We start from the raw sequence: 21,703 nt of genomic DNA, 5'->3' as shown, positions 1-21,703 counted from the left end.
GCCTCTCGCATAGCCCTCCTCACACTACATTTCGCTTCGCGTAATTTTTGTTTGTCTGCAAGGCTTTGGCTATGTTTATGTTTGCTGTGAAGTTCCCTTTGCTTCCGCAGCAGTTTTCTAACTCGGTTGTTGTACCACGGTGGCTCTTTTCCATCTCTTACGATCTTGCTTGGCACATACTCATCTAACGCATAATGTACGACGGTTTTGAACTTCGTCCACTGATCCTCAACACTATCTGTACTTGAGACAAAACTTTTTATTTCGTTAGAGCCGTGTAAACTTTTTGAAAAGTGTTGTTATTTTTCCAGGTATTCACAGACAAGTTACCTTAACGCTGCACTGAATACAGATGTGGATTAGTAATAATACTAATGCAAGAATCGCATACTGCTTAAATATTTGGACATTGTTGTACAATCGTAAAGGGAAACTGATTCTTAGTCATCATCTACAGCAGCTGTATCATTCTTCCAGGAAAGGCAACTTCCTCCACCGTGAGCACTGCTTGCTTCTCAGTTTACAGACAGAGTTTGGAAGGTAGGAAATGGGATATTGGTTGAAGTAAAGATGTCAGAACAGGTAATGAGTTGTGCTTGAAAAGCTCAGTCTCTACAGTGTTTGCTCATGAAAGACAAAGGTCCCGAGTTTAAGTCTCAGACTAGCACACAGTTTTAATCTGCCAGTAAGTTTCACAAAAGCACACACAATGCTCAAGAGTGAAAATTTCATTCTGGAGACTAAATCTGTCCAGTTCTCTTATGTAAGCAGCCGAAATAACTTCAGTGGGGCTAGTACTTATACAGCAGAGTTATATTCAGTTTATTAAGTGAGTGCTTATTTGCAATTGTTAAGTGAGTTTTTGTGTCAAATATGTTCCTATAATCTAGGTTGAAAAGTGCTTAATTTGCAAGAGTGTTGCTGTCAGTGATCTATGTAGTGTTGGTGGAAAATGTGTTGGACTATTAAATGTGGCATCATGATGGTGCCTGTCACTGACAGCATATTGTAAAGCCATGTAACTGTGTTGTATTCATTTGCTGGAGGATTAATGAAAGACCAGAAAGTTACTTCCTTTCTCTCAGCATTGACTGTGTTACTGGTAGCATGCATAAATCTCTTCCATTCAGGAATTGCTGGCATTTGTAGAGTGGACTGCAATGAGTGGAGCTACTTATCACAAATCCACAGTATACTTGCAAGATGAGTGTCAATATGTATGATGATATATGACTGATAATATTTAAATCCAACATGATTGCTCAGCCCCCCTCCCCAAATGAATCATGGACCTTGCCGTTGGTCGGGAGGCTTTTGTGCCTCAGTGATACGGATAGCCGTACTGTAGATGCAATCACAATGGAGTGGTATCTACTGAGAGGCCAGACAAACGTGTGGTTCCTGAAGAGGGGCAGCAGCCTTTTCAGTAGTTGCAGGGGCAACAGTCTGGATGATTGACTGATCTGGCCTTGAAACACTAACCAAAATGGGCTCTCTGTACTGGTACTGCAAACGGCTGCAAGCAAGGGAAAACTACAGCCATAATTTTTCCCGAGGGCATGCAGCTTTACTGCATGGTTAAATGATGATGGCGTCCTCTGGGTAAAATATTCCGGAGGTAAAATAGTTACCCATTTAAATCTCCGCGCGGGGACTACTCAGGAGGATGTCGTTATCAGGAGAAAGAAAACTGGTGTTCTACGGATCAGAGTGTGGAATGTCAGATCCCTTAATCGTGCAGGTCGGTTAGAAAATTAAAAAAGGGAAATGGATAGCTTAAAGTCAGATATAGTGGGAATTAGTGAAGTTCGGTGGCAGGAGGAACAAGACTTCTGGTCAGGTGAATACAGGGTTATAAATAAAAAAAATCAAATAGGGGTAATGCAGGAGTAGGTTTAATAATGAATAAAAAAATAAGAATGCGGGTAAGCTACTACAAACAGCATGGTGAGCGAATACAAGTTTATAAGCCAACTAGCTCTGCAGATGAAGAAGAGATTGACAAAATGTATGATGAGATAAAAGAAATTATTCAGATAGTGAAGGGAGATGAAAATTTAATAGTCACGGGTGACTGGGATTCGACAGTAGGAAAAGGAAGAGAAGGTAACGTAGTAGGTGAATATGGAATGGGGGAAAGGAATGAAACAGGAAGCCGCCTGGTAGAATTTTGCTCAGAGCGTAACTTAATCATAGCTAACACTTGGTTCAAGAACCATGAAAGAAGGTTGTATATATGGAAGGGGCCTGGAGATACTGGAAAGTTTCTGACAGATGATATAATGGTAAGACAGAGATTTAGGAACCAGGTATTAAATTGTAAGACATTTCCAGGGGCAGATGTGGTCTCTGACCAAAATCTATTGGTTATGAACTGTAGATTAAAACTGAAGAAACTGGAAAAAGGTAGGAATTTAAGGAGATGGGACCTGGATAAACTGACAGAACTAGAGGTTGTAGAGAGTTTCAGGCAGAGCATTAGGGAACAATTGACAGGAATGGGGGAAAGAAATACAGTAGAAGAAGAATGGGTAGCTTTGAAGTTTGAAATAGTGAAGGCAGCAGAGTATCAAATAGGTAAAAAGAAAAGGGCTGGTAGAAATCCTTGGGAAACAGAAGAGAGTTTGAATTTAATTGATGAAAGGAGAAAATATAATAAAAATGCAGTAAATAAAGCAGGCAGAAAGGAATACAAACGTCTCAAAAATCAGATCGGCAGGAAGTGCACAATGGCTAAGCAGGGATGGCTGGAGAACAAATGTAAGGATGTAGAGGCATATATCACTAGGATAAGATAGATACTGCCTACAGGAAAATTAAAGAGACCTTTGGAGAAAAGAGAACCACTTGTATGAATATCAAGAGCTCAGATGGAAACCCAGTTCTAAGCAAAGAAGGGAAAGCAGAAAGGTGGAAGGAGTATATAGAGGGTCTATACAAGGGCGATGTACTTCAGGACAATATTATGGAAATGGAAGAGGATGTAGATGAAGATAAAATGGGAGATATGATACTGCATGAAGAGTTTGACAGAGCACTGGAAGACCTAAATCGAAACAAGGCCCCTGGAGTAGACAACATTCCATTAGAACTACTGATAGCCTTGGGAGAGCCAGCCCTGACAGAACTCTATCATCTGGTGAGCAAGATGTATGAGACAGGTGAAATACACTCAGACTTCAAGAAGAATATAATAATTCCAATCCCAAAGAAAGCAGGTGTTGACAGATGTGAAAATTACCGAACTAAGTCACAGCTGCAAAATACTAACATGAATTCTTTACAGACGAATGAAAAAACGTGAATGATAAATAGTTTAGACAAGAAGAGAATAGAAGCTTTTGAAATGTGGTGCTGCAGAAGAATGATTAAGATTAGATGAGATCACATAACTAATGAGGAGGTATTGAATAAAATTGGGGAGAAGAGAAATTTGTGGCACAACTTGATTAGAAGAAGGGATCGGTTGGTAGGACATGTTCTGAGGCATCAAGGGATCACAAAATTAGCATTGGAGGGCAGCGTGGAGGGTAAAAATTGTAGAGGGAGACCAAGAGATGAATACACTAAGCAGATTCAGAAGGATGAAGGTTGCAGTAAGTACTGGGAGATGAAGAAGCTTGCACAGGATAGAGTAGGATGGAGTGCTGCATCAAACCAGTCTCTGGACTGAAGACCACAACAAAAACAATTGCTCAGGTTTAAATCTAGAACAGTAATCTGCTGTGATGCATTACTTGACTTGTGTTGAAATACCTGAAGTTCTGTATCACTTAGGTGACCCACTTCTATTACAGCAAGAGTCAATTTAAACTTCTGTGCTTCTATAGGTAATGGGAGAGATGAGGCTGGGTTGGTGAATTTCATACCTTCAAGCTGCTAAAAGTATTCCTTCAGAGACAATGAAATCGACATCATTAAATACATATTGCCAGCATGTTACACTTAGGACAGGCTCTTCAGTGTGGTAATCGGTTGACAGCACCAGCTATTGACCGTTTTTTACATAACAGCTTGTTTAACAACTGTAAATAAGTACTCACTTAATAAATTGAAAATAACTCCACTATACAAATATGATCTCAGTGAAGTTACTTTGTCCACTCACATGAGAGAACTGGACAGGAATTGTTGGGGAGATATAGTCTGTGAACTGCAAAGCGAGCAGCACTCATGGTGGGAGAAGTTGCCACTTCTGGAATAATGTTACAGTTGTCATACAGGATGATTAAGGATCAATTTCCCTCTTCCATTGTATAACACTGTGCAAATATTTACACAAATTCTGTCCATATGCATTTCATGCACTTGTATTATTAGTAATTAGTATCTGTATTCAATGTAGTGACAATTCACTTTCTTGGAAATAAACAACACTCCTGGCATGTCTATACACTGTGTCGCCAGTGATTTGTAACACAAACTACAGAAGGGTTGGTATAACTTTGTGAAACACTCTGTAGTTGCTTGTCATGATGTAGTCCGGTACACAGAATGGGAAATTTCCTGCTCACTATTCATTTTGCAGACCTATATGGGAGAGAAATGCATGACCACAACCTGGCCACCTATCTTTCCTTGCGCTTCTCACCTCCAGCCCCTCTTCCAGCTTACTACACCCCCATGACATAATTTATCCATTCTACTGCACTTAGATGTGGTATAAAAATTTGATATTTGTCCTTATCCAATGTTATTTAACAATACACATTCATTTTGTATCACTAAAACACCATTTTTTTAAAAAATTGTGATTTTCCATCCCCTGCAATACGGAAAATATTAGCCCTAGAGAAAAAATAAATGGGAACCTTTTTGTAGGTAATTTAATGTAGTTCTATTCTGTACTGTAAAACATTTTTGCTACAAGTCACAGTTCTCGAGATATTCAAAAGAAACCTAAAAAAGTGACCTTTAAAATGCCACCCATCCCCACACTCAAACCCCATGGTCAGGATTTTTTGTGTTTTTTTCATTATACTTCCCCTACCACTGTACAAAAATTTGGAACTACACAAATATTTGCCCTTTAGTTTCATTCGTTAGCTGGACTAACACACCTAAGTTGAGTTATATGCATTTTGGGGGATTTGGTGACTACAATCTTTATGTTAGCCACTATTTCACAAGTTGAAGATTTTCTACGTTGATACATTTATCTTTTCCATGAGACTTAGTGTTGACAATATACAGTAGTTAGACAGAGAGGCATACAAACTGAAGAGTTTTAATGAAAATCATTATATTTCTAAACCCAAGTATGTGACGGTCCCATTTCATTTTAACTAGAATTCGGGATATATTGTTTCTCAACTGAAGACTCAGAACTGTTACACAATCCAGCTTTTGAGATTTTCCAAATCATTCTATATGTACACCAGGGAGGTTCCTTAATATACCTATAACCTTCACAATCTCTGTCCATAGTAACTAATTTTAAATTAACCTATTTGCAGTCACATTATTATTTTCTGTTAGCAGAAGTAGTAGGCAGTAAATATTATTAGAAGTAGTAGTAGATGTTCATTGCATTTAATTGTTATTCACCTAATCTAATATTGTGATCAAGTGACAATTTTACAATCATTGTATGGAATAATAAATCAATCTGTGTAACAATTTGATGCCTCGAAGCTTATTTCCAGGCATATGGTTTTTTTCATTGCCTGGCTGATGAGTATGGAATGGAAAACAAGGGGCAGTTTATGAAGTTCGTCAATCAAAGCAAAGGCATGCATAATAAATATCAGTAGCCAAAATCTTACCACCAGAAAGATACGCATGTGGTTCATTAGGTCCTAAATATATGGCTTCCTCGGGTTTCAAAATAATATGATTGAGCAAATATATGGAGAAGCATCCAACATCTCCAGGAAACTGCATATGTAATCGTCTAAACAAATCACCATTTATCAATGTTCTAGTGTCATCATCTGAAATAAAAGTTAATTATCTCTAAAAATCATTTCTTTAATTGATCATCCATTCACACAACAATGAACGAATTCAAAACTATCACATTATGAAGTTTTGGGTACCTACCTAATGTGTCAAGTCTTTCCAGCAGGTGTGACAGCTGTTTTTCTATTTTACTGGGTTCACATTTCATCAGAGCAGTGAAACATACTTTAAGGTTATGCTCTGCATCCTTTTGTTCACTACATAAAAACTGAGAAGTTACTTCTAGCCCACAAACTTCTCTCAGTTCAGGAACATCTACAGGCACAAAGAATAAATAAATAAATAAATAAACAAAATACTGAAGAAGTCTTGCATAAACTACAACGGAGCAGAAAATATTATCTAAGATACTAAAGGATTAAAATATCCCCTAAGAAAATAAGAGACAGTATTTATTGCTTAGCAGATGATCAGTGAACTGTCTCTATTTCTCAATCAGGCTTTTCCATACGATGTTCTTAACACTGTAGTATGGAATCTGTTTTATTTCTGTTTTTGTTTTATACCCAAAATGATGCCAAGTTACATCACTCTCATTTTACACATTTACCTCCTCTGCAATTCAAGATACCCATTATATATCAGACAACTTATTAAAAATGAAGAGACACAGTAAGGCTGCACACTATTCCTACAATGTATTAAAACAAATTACCAATCGAAGGACTAGAGAGCAAAAATACTGTTACAACTGCGAACTCTGTTGGGTAGTGTGGTGCTACATATCAATCGTGTACTGTAAAACAGTGTAAAAATTTAAAATGTAGAAGAGTGCTAATGTTGCATTTGTTTGTGGGAATTTGCATGTGATGAACAATGTGGTTGAATGTCTTCAGAGTGGGACGACGATCTTATTAACTAGGCAAGCGGGTTGTGCACACTCCAATGAATTGTCACACCAAGTCGGAGAAGTGCATTAGTTCTGGAGTAAGAGCCGCAAACGGCAGTAGGGAAGCATTATCTTGAGGCTGCAGCTCTTCTATCCATGTTTGCGTACAAGTAATATGTTTTTGAAAGGGGTCCGCCTTGAGCAAAAGACCCTCTTTTCCCTTTTCTTCTATTGCCCAAGATATGTTTCGCCGAAGTTTCAGGATCATTAATGACTTTTATTTTCTTTCTATTAAACAACAGGAAAAATACCCTTTACTACTTGCATGCATATATATTAAAGTTTTTAAGAAAATGTTTAATAATCTGAAAAAGCAGACAAAGAATTGTACAGATACCATTTTATCACATACTGTGGTTTCCTGGTTCTTTTTTCTGTGTTACATTTGTTTTCCTTCCACAGTTTTTTCATCTGCAACTATACAGAATGCAGTGCGGAGAAGCTATTTACCTCAAAATTGTATACAAGCTGTGAAAACAAGACGCCAAACAGTTGATTAGTTGACTGTGATCTGGGTGTGAGTTTTGGGGAAAAAAAGATAATTAACACACACACACACACACACACACACACACACACACACACACACACAAGCGCGCGCGGGCGCGCGCATGCATGGCAAAGACACCTCACACAGATTCAAAACTTCCGCCAAGAACACATTCAACCGTTTGTCGTGATATCTTAGCGACAACACTGACCAGAGAGTCTCCACGGTGGATTGGATTATCTGCGAGGCACACAACAAAGACATTTCAGTCTAGAACCTCATGTAATGTCGATATTCTGCATTGAGCTCTGTCATGATAAAGTCATTTCACTCAATATTGTGTCATCTATGTTTGTGGTAATTTTTCCTGATTACTGTTGACTGTAAGCACAACAGCAAGGGCATTGCCTCGGGCTGTCGGTGGTGCCAGTAACAGCTGGTGAGGCACATGCAGCAATGCAGAGATGGTGACCACACCAGAGCAATCGGCCCGTGGTTTGGATCAGCAGAATGTGTATTTACATCATTTGGAATTTTGGATGACAACTCCAAGTTTGTGACATTGATCTGGCACCTCACTTAGCACGGTGACAACACGTAACATCATACTGACACCCCAGGCACACAATAAATCTGCAATAGCCATATCTGCAGTGATTCAACCCTATCCCACACTCCAGAAATTTACTTTGACAAGCAATCTATGATGAACAGCTAGCAGATAAAACCCCATTTCAGCTTAGGTGGCGGCTCAGAACTTTATTGGACACAAATCTGATGCTGGCCACTGCATCATGGGCAAATGTCATACTGCCACCTCACCTCCGGCTCGCTATGATCGCACACAGAGCAAAACCACTTGACAAGAATATCAGCCTTGTGGGTATGATGCAACATACTCCTTTGCCAAACGTTAGATTTCTTTCACCTACCTCATGTGGTGGACTGGGCCAACCGTGGCCAATGACAGCCTGGGCAATGACCAGCCATTACTCTTGCAACCGACAACACTACGCTGTGCCCCTGCTGCGTCCAGGTCACCGGTACCACACCCAGTTTGGTGACACCGAGAACAACTGCTATTCTCCCAGCGGGTTCCCAGACTTCAAATGCAGGCCACTGTAAATTCGTCAGCCCGCACTGGGATGTCGAGTCGTACCTACTGTGCAAGATGCACATCTTTCATGTTGGCACACCAGATGGATGAAAGATTGTAAGTTCTGGACAGACCTTAACTCACACACATATTTTTCATAGATACAGGATTGTATGCTAGCACAGTTTCAGAAGATATGTTCACACAGCTCACTGGTATGTTTGGGGTGCACCTCAGTGCCACTGACAATTCTCCAATGTCTGTACACGGAACAGTACATCATGTCATACATCTCAACACAGATTTCCAATGCCTGTGGACTTTTTAGGTCACAGACATCTGCGAACCACTGGTGGGGCTCGACTTCCTCCAACACTTTCACCTGTCTCCAAACTTGGAACATACTGTGCTTCTTTAGTACACAACATGTGATCTCATCTTGGGGCTTTACACTCCATCACCACCTCCTCGGGCGCACACCTGTGTGTACTGCCGAGCTACCTAGCTACAGTGAGATAGCCTCACATTGGCTCAAAGTGCCAATTAAAGAAGCCACAGTGGAATTTACCACTTGAAATTTCATTAACAGGTGGATAGTTCACTTTGGCTGTCATTAAACAATTACAGAACTACAGGGAGATAATTGAAATCCTCTCTACTCGACACTCTGCAACTTTTGCAGCCTCACTCGTGACAGCCTCGTGAAGCATTGGCACTGCACCCGAGTACTGCACTTATGTGCTGTGGCGGAGGTGGAGGAGATCTTGTCGTGGGTGTTACTTCGGGTTTGTACAGCATTTAAAGAGGACCTGAAGGCTTCCCTGGCAGAAGTCCTACACGGCGAAGCACTTATACTTCCAGCAGAGCTCATCTTAATGACACCCACCCCAGACCTTGTAGATATCCTAGCATTTGTGGAATTGGTGGAGCGCCACACTAGAAAATGCAGGTGACACGCCTATGACACACACTCCACCAAAAACCTCCCTCCACTAAGAACTACTGGACTGTGATTATGTCATGCTACGTGATGACACTATAGTGCCAGCCCAGCAGCCACCATATTAACAATATTAATGTGCTAATAGTAAACTGCAGGAGCGTCTACAGAAAGGTCCCAGAATTGCTCTCATTAATAAACGGTCACAACGCCCATATAGTACTAGGGACAGAAAGTTGGCTGAAACCAGACGTAAACAGTAATGAAATCCTAAACTCAGATTGGAATGTATACTGCAGAGACAGGCTGGACAGTGAAGGGGGAGGCGTGTTTATAGCGATAAGAAGTGCAATAGTATCGAAGGAAATTGACGGAGATCCGAAATGTGAAATGATTTGGGTGAAGGTTACAGTTAAAGCAGGCTCAGACATGGTAATTGGATGTCTCTATAGGCCCCCTGGCTCAGCAGCTGTTGTGGCTGAGCACCTGAAGGATAATTTGGAAAATATTTCGAGTAGATTTCCCCACCATGTTATAGTTCTGGGTGGAGATTTTAATTTGCCCGATATAGACTGGGAGACTCAGACGTTCGTAACGGGTGGCAGGGACAAAGAACCCAGTGAAATTTTTTTAAGTGCTTTATCTGTAAACTACCTTGAGCAGTTAAACAGAGAACCAACTCGTGGCGATAACATATTAGACCTTCTGGTGACAAACAGACCCGAACTATTTGAAAAAGTTAACGCAGAACAGGGAATCAGCGATCATAAAGCGGTTACGGCATCGATGATTTCAGCCGTAAATAGGAATATTAAAAAGGGTAGGAAGATTTTTCTGTTTAGAAAAAGTGACAAAAAGCAGATTTCAGAGTACCTTTTGGCTCAACACAAAAGTTTTGTCTCAAGTACAGATAGTGTTGAGGATCAGTGGACAAAGTTCAAAACCGTCGTACATAATGCGTTAGATGAGTATGTGCCAAGCAAGATCGTAAGAGATGGAAAAGAGACACCGTGGTACAACAACCGAGTTAGAAAACTGCTGCGGAAGCAAAGGGAACTTCACAGCAAACATAAACATAGCCAAAGCCTTGCAGACAAACAAAAATTACGCGAAGCGAAACGTAGTGTGAGGAGGGCTATGCGAGAGGCGTTCAATGAATTCGAAAGTAAAGTTCTATGTATGGACTTGGCAGAAAATCCTAAGAAATGTTGGTCTTATGTCAAAGCGGTAGGTGGATCAAAACAAAATGTCCAGACACTCTGTGACCAAAATGGTACTGAAACAGAGGATGACAGACTAAAGGCCGAAATACTAAATGTCTTTTTCCAAAGTTGTTTCACAGAGGAAGATTGCACTGTAGTTCCTTCTCTAGATTGTCGCACAGATGACAAAATGGTAGATATCGAAATAGATGACAGAGGGATAGAGAAACAATTAAAATCGCTCAAAAGAGGAAAGGCCTCTGGACCTGATGGGATACCAGTTATATTTTACACAGAGTACGCGAAGGAACTTGCCCCCCTTCTTGCAGCGGTGTACCGTAGGTCTCTAGAAGAGCGTAGCGTTCCAAAGGATTGGAAAAGGGCACAGTCATCCCCGTTTTCAAGAAGGGACGTCGAACAGATGTGCAAAACTATAGACCTATATCTCTAACGTCGATCAGTTGTAGAATTTTGGAACACGTATTGTGTTCGAGTATAATGACTTTTCTGGAGACCAGAAATCTACTCTGTAGGAATCAGCATGGGTTTCAAAAAAGACGGTCATGTGAAACCCAGCTCGCGCTATTCGTCCACGAGACTCAGATGGCCATACACATGGGTTCACAGGTAGATGCCGTGTTTCTTGACTTCCGCAAGGCGTTCGATACAGTTCCCCACAGTCGTTTAATTAACAAAGTAAGAGCATATGGACTATCAGACCAATTGTGTGATTGGATTGGGGAGTTCCTAGATAACAGGACGCAGCATGTCATTCTCAATGGAGAGAAGTCTTCCGAAGTAAGAGTGATTTCAGGTGTGCCGCAGGGGAGTGTCATAGGACCGTTGCTATTCACAATATACATAAATGACCTGGTGGATGACATCGGAAGTTCACTGAGGCTTTTTGCAGATGATGCTGTGGTGTATCGAGAGGTTGTAACAATAGAAAATTGTACTGAAATGCAGGAGGATCTGCAGCGAATTGATGCATGGTGCAGGGAATGGCAATTGAATCTCAATGTAGACAAGTGTAATGTGCTGCGAATACACAGAAAGATAGATCCTTTATCATTTAGCTACAAAATAGCAGGTCAACAACTGGAAGCAGTTAATACCATAAATTATCTGGGAGTACGCATTAGGAGTGATTTAAAATGGAATGATCATATAATGTTGATCGTCGGTAAAGCAGATGCCAGACTGAGATTCATTGGAAGAATCCTAAGGCAATGCAATCCGAAAACAAAGGAAGTAGGTTACAGTACACTTGTTCGCCCACAGCTTGAGTACTGCTCAGCAGTGTGGGATCCGTACCAGATAGGGTTGATAGAAGAGATAGAGAAGATCCAACGGAGAGCAGCGCGCTTCGTTACAGGATCATTTAGTAATCGCGAAAGCGTTACGGAGATGATAGATAAACTCCAGTGGAAGACTCTGCAGGAGAGACGCTCAGTAGCTCGGTACGGGCTTTTATTGAAGTTTCGAGAACATACCTTCACCGAAGAGTCAAGCAGTATATTGCTCCCTCCTACGTATATCTCGCGAAGAGACCATGAGAATAAAATCAGAGAGATTAGAGCCCACACAGAGGCATACCGACAATCCTCCTTTCCACGAACAATACGAGACTGGAATAGAAGGGAGAACCGATAGAGGTACTGAAGGTACCCTCCGCCACACACCGTCAGGTGGCTTGCGGAGTATGGATGTAGATGTAGTAGATGTAGATTCTGGACTGATTCCAGTTGTCAAGTGCGTACCACACACCTTTGATGTTGTAGTCAATGGGAAAATAACAACGGTATTTGTCCACAGACTAACTGGCATGCATCCTCGGTGACCTTGGCACATCATGCCCTACTAATTTAGCCGCTACATGTTGACCGTGTCGGTTACTCCCTTATCGACATGACTCTGGCCTTCTTGCAGCCCACCATTACAGCAGTCGTCACTCTCAACGTCTGTGACTTCCACCTCGAAGACATCAGTGTCAAACTTGTTGACCTCGATTTTCATAATAGACATCAACTGTGAAGCTTCTGTCACACCCACTGCTGAAGTTGCCCACCTGATCACTCATTTCTAATGATTAAAACCATTCACTGACTATGCAGCATTATCCTGTCGTCTGTCAGGAGATGGTGTCTTAGGATTTACCAATGCAAACTGGTAAAAACTGGATCGAAGACTCCTGTCTCCGTCGTGCAGGTTCAGACAAGTTCCAGTGTTGCCAATTTTGTGTTCAGATAAGTTTCTTTGTTGGCAATTATGAGTTCTCAGTCCACTCACCGCTGCGTAGCTTCAGTCAGTGTCGAGCACTGTGCATACGGTCATCTTTGTGACTCATTTTAGTGGTGTTTCTTCTACAGCTTTGCATCAGAACGAGTGTTATTAGTAACACATTTTACGAACTTTTAAGTGAATCAGTGAATAGGAAGAAGGACAACAATTTTTATGTGAAGCGATACAATATTCCCAACATCGGAAGTGAAGAGAAACTCATAGCACCGGTGTCTGCTGGAAAAGAAGAAATTCATTATTATGTTTGTTTTGATGAACTGTTTAACATACTACATGAGACCCATGTTGCTATAGGCTACGGCGGCCAAACACGGATGATTGTTGAACTGAATTGTAGGTACAAGAATGTGACTGTTGAATCAATCGTTACTTATATGAGATTATGTGAACCACGCCAGAAAAAGCAAAAAGCATTAAAAGGGGTGTTGTAGTGAAATCTATCTTATGTAGTGAAATGAATTCACAATGCCAAATTGACTTAATCGACATGCAGGCAAAACCAGACAATAAGTCGAAGTTCATACTTATATACGAAGATAATTTGACAAAATTTCTTATTCACCATGCACTAACTTCAAAAAGGGCTGATGAAGTAGCATATCATCTTTCGGACATTTTTACCACCTTTGGTGCCCCATGCATTCTTCAGTCTGATAACAGTAGAGAGTTTTGTAACCAAATGATTCAAAGTTTATGTGGGTTTTGGAGTGATACAAAGATAGTCCATGGGAAGCCGAGGCACAGTCAAGTCTCAGGGATCAGTCAAAAGAGCAAATCAAGATATCGAAAATATGTTATCAACATAGATGGAAACAAACGAAACCTCAAAATCGTCTGAAGGGCCGAGGTTTGTGCAAGCAATGAGAAATGGGGCTTTCATGAAGGGATCAGATGTTCACCATAAGAAGCCATGTTTGGGGTACCAATGAAAATGGGCATTGTGACCTCAGTTGCTCCACATGATTTCATAAAAGATATAAACACTAAAGATGATTTGGAAACAATGTTAAACACCACTTCCACTGACTCACAGGAAATTGAAAATAATGGCCAAGGAATAGATGCCAAGGAATAGATAGTACTGGAACAGAAGGAATGGAGATAGAAAGTGTGGCTGCAGCAAGTGAGGAATCACCAATGACACAGGATTTGACAACAAGTTAACAGGACACCGGCACCAGCTGATGGCTGTGATGAGACGTTGACAACTTCCAACAATGTTAATAAATTGAAACGGATCCAAGAAGCTGCCAAAGAAGATCTTCAATTGCAGGCAAAGATAATGAAAGCAGCCTCATGTAACAAAATTTCAAATCCTCCAGCTGGACACAATGTGAGGACTAAAGTACTAGATGTAGACAGAGCAAAAATTGATGCAAAATCTATAATAGCAGTAGCAATAAATATTCAGGATGACAAATTTTATCAACTTTGTACCAAAACTGTAAACTGAAGTCATTGTACACTAGGAACCAATTTATATTGTGCAAGGAAAATTTTATCAACGTCAAAGAAGTGGCAAGAGAAGAAATTAATCTATGGGAAGTGGTTGCCAAACAATCTTTTGTTGGAGGAGAAGGGTTCAAAAAGTTCAACAGCTTAAAAAAAGTGTTCGACTAAAAGATGCTTGTGTAAATTATCTCCCATATTATGTAATTCAAAATGCCACAATAGTCAGCCTTGTTGTAACAAAAATTAACTTTCACAAGGTATCATTTTTTATAACATTTTTCACTAATATGAAATATTGCTCATTATAAAAGACATAAATTTACAATAAATACAAACTATTTCAATAAACTGTTAAGCTGATTTTTTAAAATTAATCCAGTTTTACAAGTTGGTATGGGTACATCCTAAGATTTACCAATGACTCTTGTTAAAAGTTCGAAATCTATGCATATAATAAAAAATTTCAGACTTTTACCATACCGTAATGGTAAGCCTTAGGTTTCACCACTTAATGCTAGGATTTACTCACCATTTAATTCTAGGATTTACCAATCATCTTACTTTTACAGTAACATATATACAAAACTTTGACTGGTCTTCAAATTTCTAAGGAATTTCTTAAAAACTCGAATTTTTATATTTACAAACAGTGAAGGGCACTTTTCCTGTTGTTTAACAAAAAGAAAATAAAAGCCCATGGATGGTGCTGAAACTTCGCAAAAAATGTCTAGTTAATAAAAATAAAAAATATATATATATACATTTTTTCTAGACCGACCCCTTTAAGAAATAAATAGTAAAACAAACTAAAGCAAACAAAAAAATCTCTAATACGTACTTATTTTGTTGTATTCTGATCTGTCAAACTGACATTTATTTTGAGACTGCCAATTAAGTAATTATTGTAATGTGTTGTCCATGGAAATGTTTAATGTGTAGAGTTATTGTATTTGAGAGCAAGAAAATATGGCACATAGACCTGACAAGTGTCATATTTATCTACCCAAAAGCATACTGCGCTAACTTCTTGGCTTCCAGCATTTACTGCCAAATCTGAGGATTAAGTCCAAGCTTTATCCACTGTCAACCTAAAAGCAAAGTAAATAATATTCAGCACTCACTGCTCAAGAGAAAAGACAAGCTCAATAAAAAATCAATCATTAAAAAAAGGGGGACATTACATTCTAGCACCATGGTGAAAGGACCCAGAACAATTACCTCTGGAAGTAAACTGAACAGATGAATAAAAATGCTAAATCTAATACAGAATTACTAAAGAAGACTTGTGAATATTAATTGAACACTGTTGTCATCGGCAATCCTGTCAACAGCAGGGTATTACAATGAAGTACACAAATAATTACCAGTACTACATACAATTCAGAAGAAATTAGTTTTTCAATGAATATTAATTAATTGACAATATATACACCTCAGAAGAACTTAGGAAGTCAATGAATCGAAAGATCGGTGGTCAACGATTACCGAGGCCTACAACTTTTTCATCGCGTCCAAAACAAATTTCACAGCAGTGGACAAGAGCAACATCAGCTGTGCACCTACCGACAGCAACTTAGTTTCACCAGCTAGTCTTCAATATCTCTTACATATTCCCTATTCTCACAGGCAAACAACCCAAATGATTAGACATTACCTCAAATTTCAACTGTGAAAAACATGTTCTAAAATTTCTGTTAACAACACATTAACTTCGTCTTCACAGAACACACAACTTGACTCCAGGGGGAAAAAAAGGAAGAGCATTTATAGGGTTGAGACAAAAATATAGAAACACCATGAGAAATACATGCTTGAACATAAATGCAGATGCTAGCCAACCCTGCAGGTGGTGCAGTTACATTTGACCACAAACAGCAACTGTGCAGTGCCCTCACAGTGCTGCAAGTGCTGGCATAAGCTGTTGCCAGCACACTGGTCGGCAAAAGACGAAGTGCGAAGATCAATTAGTAGGTGCTGGATCAAGTACGCTTTTCATGAGAGACAGGCCAGAGACACACTCAAAAGCAACACGCCACCAACATCCGTTTGACAGCATGTATTTAGCCCACTGCTGCTGACCCAAGGGCCTCACTCAAACATCCAATTTGGCGTCTGTCAGTTTACTTGCAGAGCAGGTTTAGTTTGACAGACTACGACAGTACATAGTGCACAGATTAGAGACTACAGCGGGACTAGTTTACTTCAACCAGAATTTTCCTTTACTAGCAGTGAGAAATTAAAGCTTTTAACAGCAAGACTACCAATATTGACATTACATCAGTCAGCAAGAGTACTATTACTCATGTGCTTGTAGAATAAAACAGCGACTCTATTCTATTTAAGTAAATGTCTCTATTTCATGTAAATAAATAACCATATTAATCCGCGTATGCATTTGTGCTGTAGAAAGAGGATACCAATCACCATAACAACATCCTCTCCATTGCTTCCTTACGGTACAAGATTACAGTGGCAAATGAGGATAATTCAGTGGCAATCGAAGTTAATCAACTTAGCCGACGATTTTACTTGCTGCTCTTGTGTTTTAGCTTGCAATGTGATTGTGTTCAAGTGGTTCTATTTGCTAATTTGTTGTTGTGTTCTTGCATGTATTCTAGGAGCGGAGCCGCAGAACTAATCAAATCTCTCTTTTCAGACACTTTGCTTGCTTTCTAATATAACGTATTTGTGTAAACCATGAATTCCCTGCCCCATACACCCACTGTCCCCACGTCTCAGCCACAGATGGCCAATGTGGTGGATCGAACACAAGTTTTTCAGTTTCATACTGAAACCTTACTGACTACAGTCCAACAACTACTGGCTGCACAAGCTGTGTTGGCCACACAACCACAATCAACCAACTAACCAGCCCAAAAAGTGCCGCTGACCAGTATACCAACTGTTCTGGCATAACCTCAAACACCGGAAAGAAGAGGCGGCACGCAAGAGCAGAGAAGGCTGTGAAGAAACATATCATCAGTGGGTAACAGACTTGCAGGGTATGACAAGGAAATGCAAATTTAAACGTATTTGCGGTGCTTTATATTCAGACATTATGTAGGGTGATGCGATCATGTACAATGTGCCTGATGTCAAAATCAGAGAACAAATTTTGAAACAGTCCGATCCATAATTTTAACAGGTAGTGCAAATATACGATTCCGGTGCCATGTTGGAATAGCTATTTGTCGGATTGAATCCCTTAGTTGTGATTGCCCCATTCCACACCAGCAGCGTGCGCTAGCCATACAAAGTAAACAACCTTCCAGGCCACATAGACAGTTCGCTAAACAGGCAGCTACACAGGTGAACAGAATTAAATTTTGCCCTCACTGTTTTATACGGCACAAAATGCCAAGACTGCCCCTACTGCCAAGCTCAGTGTTATGTTTGTGGACGGAAAGGACATGTGCAATCTGTAGGTTTGCAATGGAACAAACATAAGCATTCAGCCCACTCACAAAACTCTCGCCACAAGGCTCATGTCTTTAATTCAGCAGGATATTCCAAGTCTGCAACTAGCAAGCATGCAGTTTTGTCAGTGGCATGTCAGTCAAACAAACTTCTTGTTCATTTACTTATTTGTGGGAAACGTGGGAAATTTCAGTTGGACATGGGTGCCTTTGTCACATTGCTCAATCGTTACACACATGCACTGTTAGGCTCCCCACACCTGTCTACAACTAGCACACAACTGATGGCTTATAAGGGACAAGACATTCCCGTGCTCGGAACATGTATTGCTCGCATACGCGAACAGTGACATTTAAAGTGCTACAATCACGTGAGTGTGAAAACATATTTGATCTTGACTCTTTTGAATTGTTTGGCTTTAACATTCAGGACAATTTGTTGTCAGTTTCTGCATTCAGTGCCAGAGACAGTGTAGCTAGCTTGCTAAAGGAATTCCCAGGACTCTTTCCTGAAGGTTTAGGCAAAGCTTTCAATTTTGTTGCACATATTTTGCTGAAAGACAATGCTCATCTGAAATTTTGCTGAGCCAGAACTGTTCCCCATTGCATATACAGGACAAAGTCACTGTTGAACCTGAAGAGTTGCAAGATAGCAGAGTTATTGCGCCCATATCAGCTAGTCAATGGACAAGTCCAATGGTTTTGCTCCCCAAGCCTTCAGGTCACATTCACCTCTGTGCTGACTTTAAGTCTGCAGTCAACTAACAAACTGTCACCGATACTTATCCATTGCCACGCCCAGAAGATCTTACGGACAAATTAGGCACTGGATGCTACTTTTCTAAAATCAATTTGCGCGACACATATCTTTAAATACCGCTCGATGAAGAATCACAAAAAGTGTGTGTAGTAAATACTCATTTGGGCTTGTTTAAATATTTGTGTTTGCCTTTTGGCAGTGCTTCCGCCCCCATCATAATCCAGCAGTATATTGAATAGCTGACTGCGCATGTGCCAAACTATTCAAACTATTTGGACAATATTGTAGTAGCAGGTCGAACACCTGCAGAAAATATTGCAAATTTTCATGCTTTGATTCATATGTTATCTGGTGCAGGACTAAAGTGTAGACTGGACAAGAGTGATTTTTCAAACCTGAGTTACAGTATCTTATTCATGTCATAAACAGTCAAGGTGTACATCCTCTGCAGTTGCATTTGTTAGCCATATGTGGCTTGCCAGTTCCTTGTAATATCACAGAATTGCAGTCAGTTTTAGGAAAAATGAACTATTATATTTGGTTCATACCGAATGCGCACAAATCGTGTCGCAAAAATGTTCCCTTTGTTTGGACAGATGAGTGCCAAGTAGCTTTTCAAAAACTGAAAGATGCATTGCTCAGTGATTGATGCTTAGTTCACTTTGATCCTGAAAAGCCAGTTGCATTGCAAGCTGACACTCCCTCTTACATAATCGGTGCAGTGCTTTCGCACAGGATTGGTGATCAAGACAGACCTATTGCTTTCACATCAAAAGCGTTGTCCAAAGCTCAGTGTAACTATCCACAAAATGGAAAAGAGGCACTGGCTATTGTGTATGGTGTCACCAAATTCCACATCTATTTATATGGCAGAAAATTCTACTTAGTTATGGATCACATGCCTTTGCAGTCTTTGTTTCATCTGACAATACCAGTTCCTGTATGAACTGCAAAGATGGGCTTTGTTGTTGTCTCAATACCAGTATGAGATTGTATATCGTCCAACAGCTCAACACGGTACTTTAGAAATGCTTTCACGTCTTCCGATTGGCCCTGACACAGACTTTGACGCTTCTGCTGCTTTTTGTTATCACATCGTTGCTCAAGATTCTGAATTGCTTCAGGCTTTTCCACTGAACTATAAGAAAACTGCACAGGCTACAGAAACTGAGGCCAATTTGAACATTTTGCTCAATTATATTCGCACATCTTGACCTCTGGCATAGCCTCGTTGTGCAAAAAGGTGCGATTCTTGTTCAAAATGTCAATGGACAGTCACGTGTATTGAGCCCTAAAGTATTGCAAAAAGAAGGACACTGGGGGGATTGTTCGTACAAAACAGCGCATCAACACTGTACTAGGCAGGACATGGACACCCACATAGAACAGATGACATCACAGTGTCACGCATGTGCAGAAAATCAGTCTGCTTCGCCATAAAAGTTCTCTGCTTGGCCCATGTCATATTCGCCACGGCAAAGTGTGCACATAGACTTTGCGTGACCTTTCTGGAACACTCACTGGTTAATTGTGGTTGACTCATATAGCAAGTTTCCTTTTGCTGTGCCCATGAACTCAACAGCATCCCATAGCACAATTCAGGTGTTGTCATCGATTTTTTGCCTAGAAGGTTTACTTGAAGTAATAGTGTCAGACAATGGACCCCAGTTCACGTCACATGAATTTCAACCATTCTGTGAATGAAATGGCATAGAGCATCTAACTAGTGCACTGTTCCATCCACAGTCAAACGGCGAAGGGGAACATTTTGTCAGAACACTCAAGCAGCACATGGCCAAACTTCACTCCACACACACCATGGATCAAGCATTGCAACTATTTCTTGCCTCGTATTGTTCGCACCTACGAGATCGACTAATACCGGCAGAATTGCTTCACAGCCATTGCCATCATGCACTGCTCCACCCTCCTGAACATCCAGTGCCGCAGGAAGGCCACAAGTATCACTTCCCACCGCATTATATTGTCTTTTACAGGGCTTTTAGCAGCATCAGACGGAGGGCACAAGGCGAGACCGTCCGTCGACTAGGCGCTTCCATGTATCTTGTTTCAGATCCATATAGTTTGCAGTGCCACCATCAAAATCAAATTTGTATCTATCACATACACGATGATCTTTCAGTCTCTCTTCTCCCAGATTCACAAGTCCAGAAGGCAATGCGGCCGCAGCAGCTGCCAGAGGGTGTCAGCACGACACTGCGGGATGACCTGATGGAGATGGGAGCCTTTGCCTCCTCCCGTCTTACCCATGGAGATGGACCCGCCCACACCACAGCTATGGCTGCCTTCTTCATCTGGTTCATGGCAGAAAGGGGTGGACGTGTACCTTTCTGGTCATTTTCTGGGGGATGTTTCTGCCGATCGCAGGCTGGATGGCAGGGTATGACTGGAAACTGGTCGCCCCTGCAGCTACAGCTTCCGGCCCCTTAGAGCGTCCACCCTCCTGCATCCCCTGCTGTTGTCGCACTTCATACATGATGATGGTCTGTCATTTGGAGGGGGGGGGGGGGGGGGGGGGAGGAATTTTCTGGCATAACCACAAATGTTGGAACGAAGAGGTGGCATGCAAGAGCAGAGAAGGCTGTGAAGAAAGGGCGGCCAATGGTACGCGGAATCGGACCGCGCCACACCAGGCGCGCCCCCTGCAGCAAGTGAATATATACACAGCTCCTGCTAGCCTCGGCTGCTTAGATCAGCCAGAGTCAGCAACATATTTAGTGCTTCGCTATCAGACTGTATTGTTTTCATGTCGCCTCTCACTAGCGACATTTGCTGTAGTCAAGTTAAGTATTGTCAATTTGCTTTCCAGGAATAAAACTACTAATGTTATTTGTCGAATTTTTGTATAGCATTCCGAGAATGCTGCAGACTGTAGGCACACTATTAGCAATGAATGGGGCAAGACACCACACCAACATTCCAGCAATTTAAGGAAACAGAGGAAGAATGGATTGGTCCTTCCTTTCGATTGCAGGGTCCCAAGTGTTGAGGTCAATACAAAAACTATTTCCAGCTGTGTCTCCCGACGAACTCGTCTTCGACCAAGTTGTTGTTGTTGTTGTTGTTGTTGTTGTTGTTGTTGATGTCTTCAGTCCTGAGACTGGTTTGATGCAGCTCTCCATGCTACTCTACCCTGTGCAAGGTTCTTCATCTCCCAGTACCTACTGCAACCTAC

At 40.9% G+C, this 21,703-nt stretch overlaps 1 protein-coding gene across 3 annotated transcripts in view; it reads right to left on the bottom strand.

The window, feature by feature from the left end:
* Window positions 1-21,703, bottom strand: part of LOC126186642 (mannose-6-phosphate isomerase) — a 134,760-nt gene that overhangs the window by 27,667 nt on the left and 85,390 nt on the right. For all 3 annotated transcript variants that reach the window (XM_049928228.1, XM_049928227.1, XM_049928230.1), the window contains exons 4-5: window positions 6,043-6,216; window positions 5,766-5,933 (exon numbers count right to left, since the gene is read on the bottom strand). In XM_049928228.1, coding sequence (XP_049784185.1) covers window positions 5,766-5,933; window positions 6,043-6,216 — 342 coding nt within the window. The remainder of the gene's footprint in view (window positions 1-5,765; window positions 5,934-6,042; window positions 6,217-21,703) is intronic.

The sequence above is a fragment of the Schistocerca cancellata genome, chromosome 1 (assembly GCF_023864275.1).
Source record: "Schistocerca cancellata isolate TAMUIC-IGC-003103 chromosome 1, iqSchCanc2.1, whole genome shotgun sequence".
Lineage (NCBI taxonomy): Eukaryota > Metazoa > Arthropoda > Insecta > Orthoptera > Acrididae > Schistocerca > Schistocerca cancellata.
The sequence above is the reverse complement of the archived record's forward strand: the minus strand, read 5'-3'. Positions and strand labels throughout refer to the sequence as shown.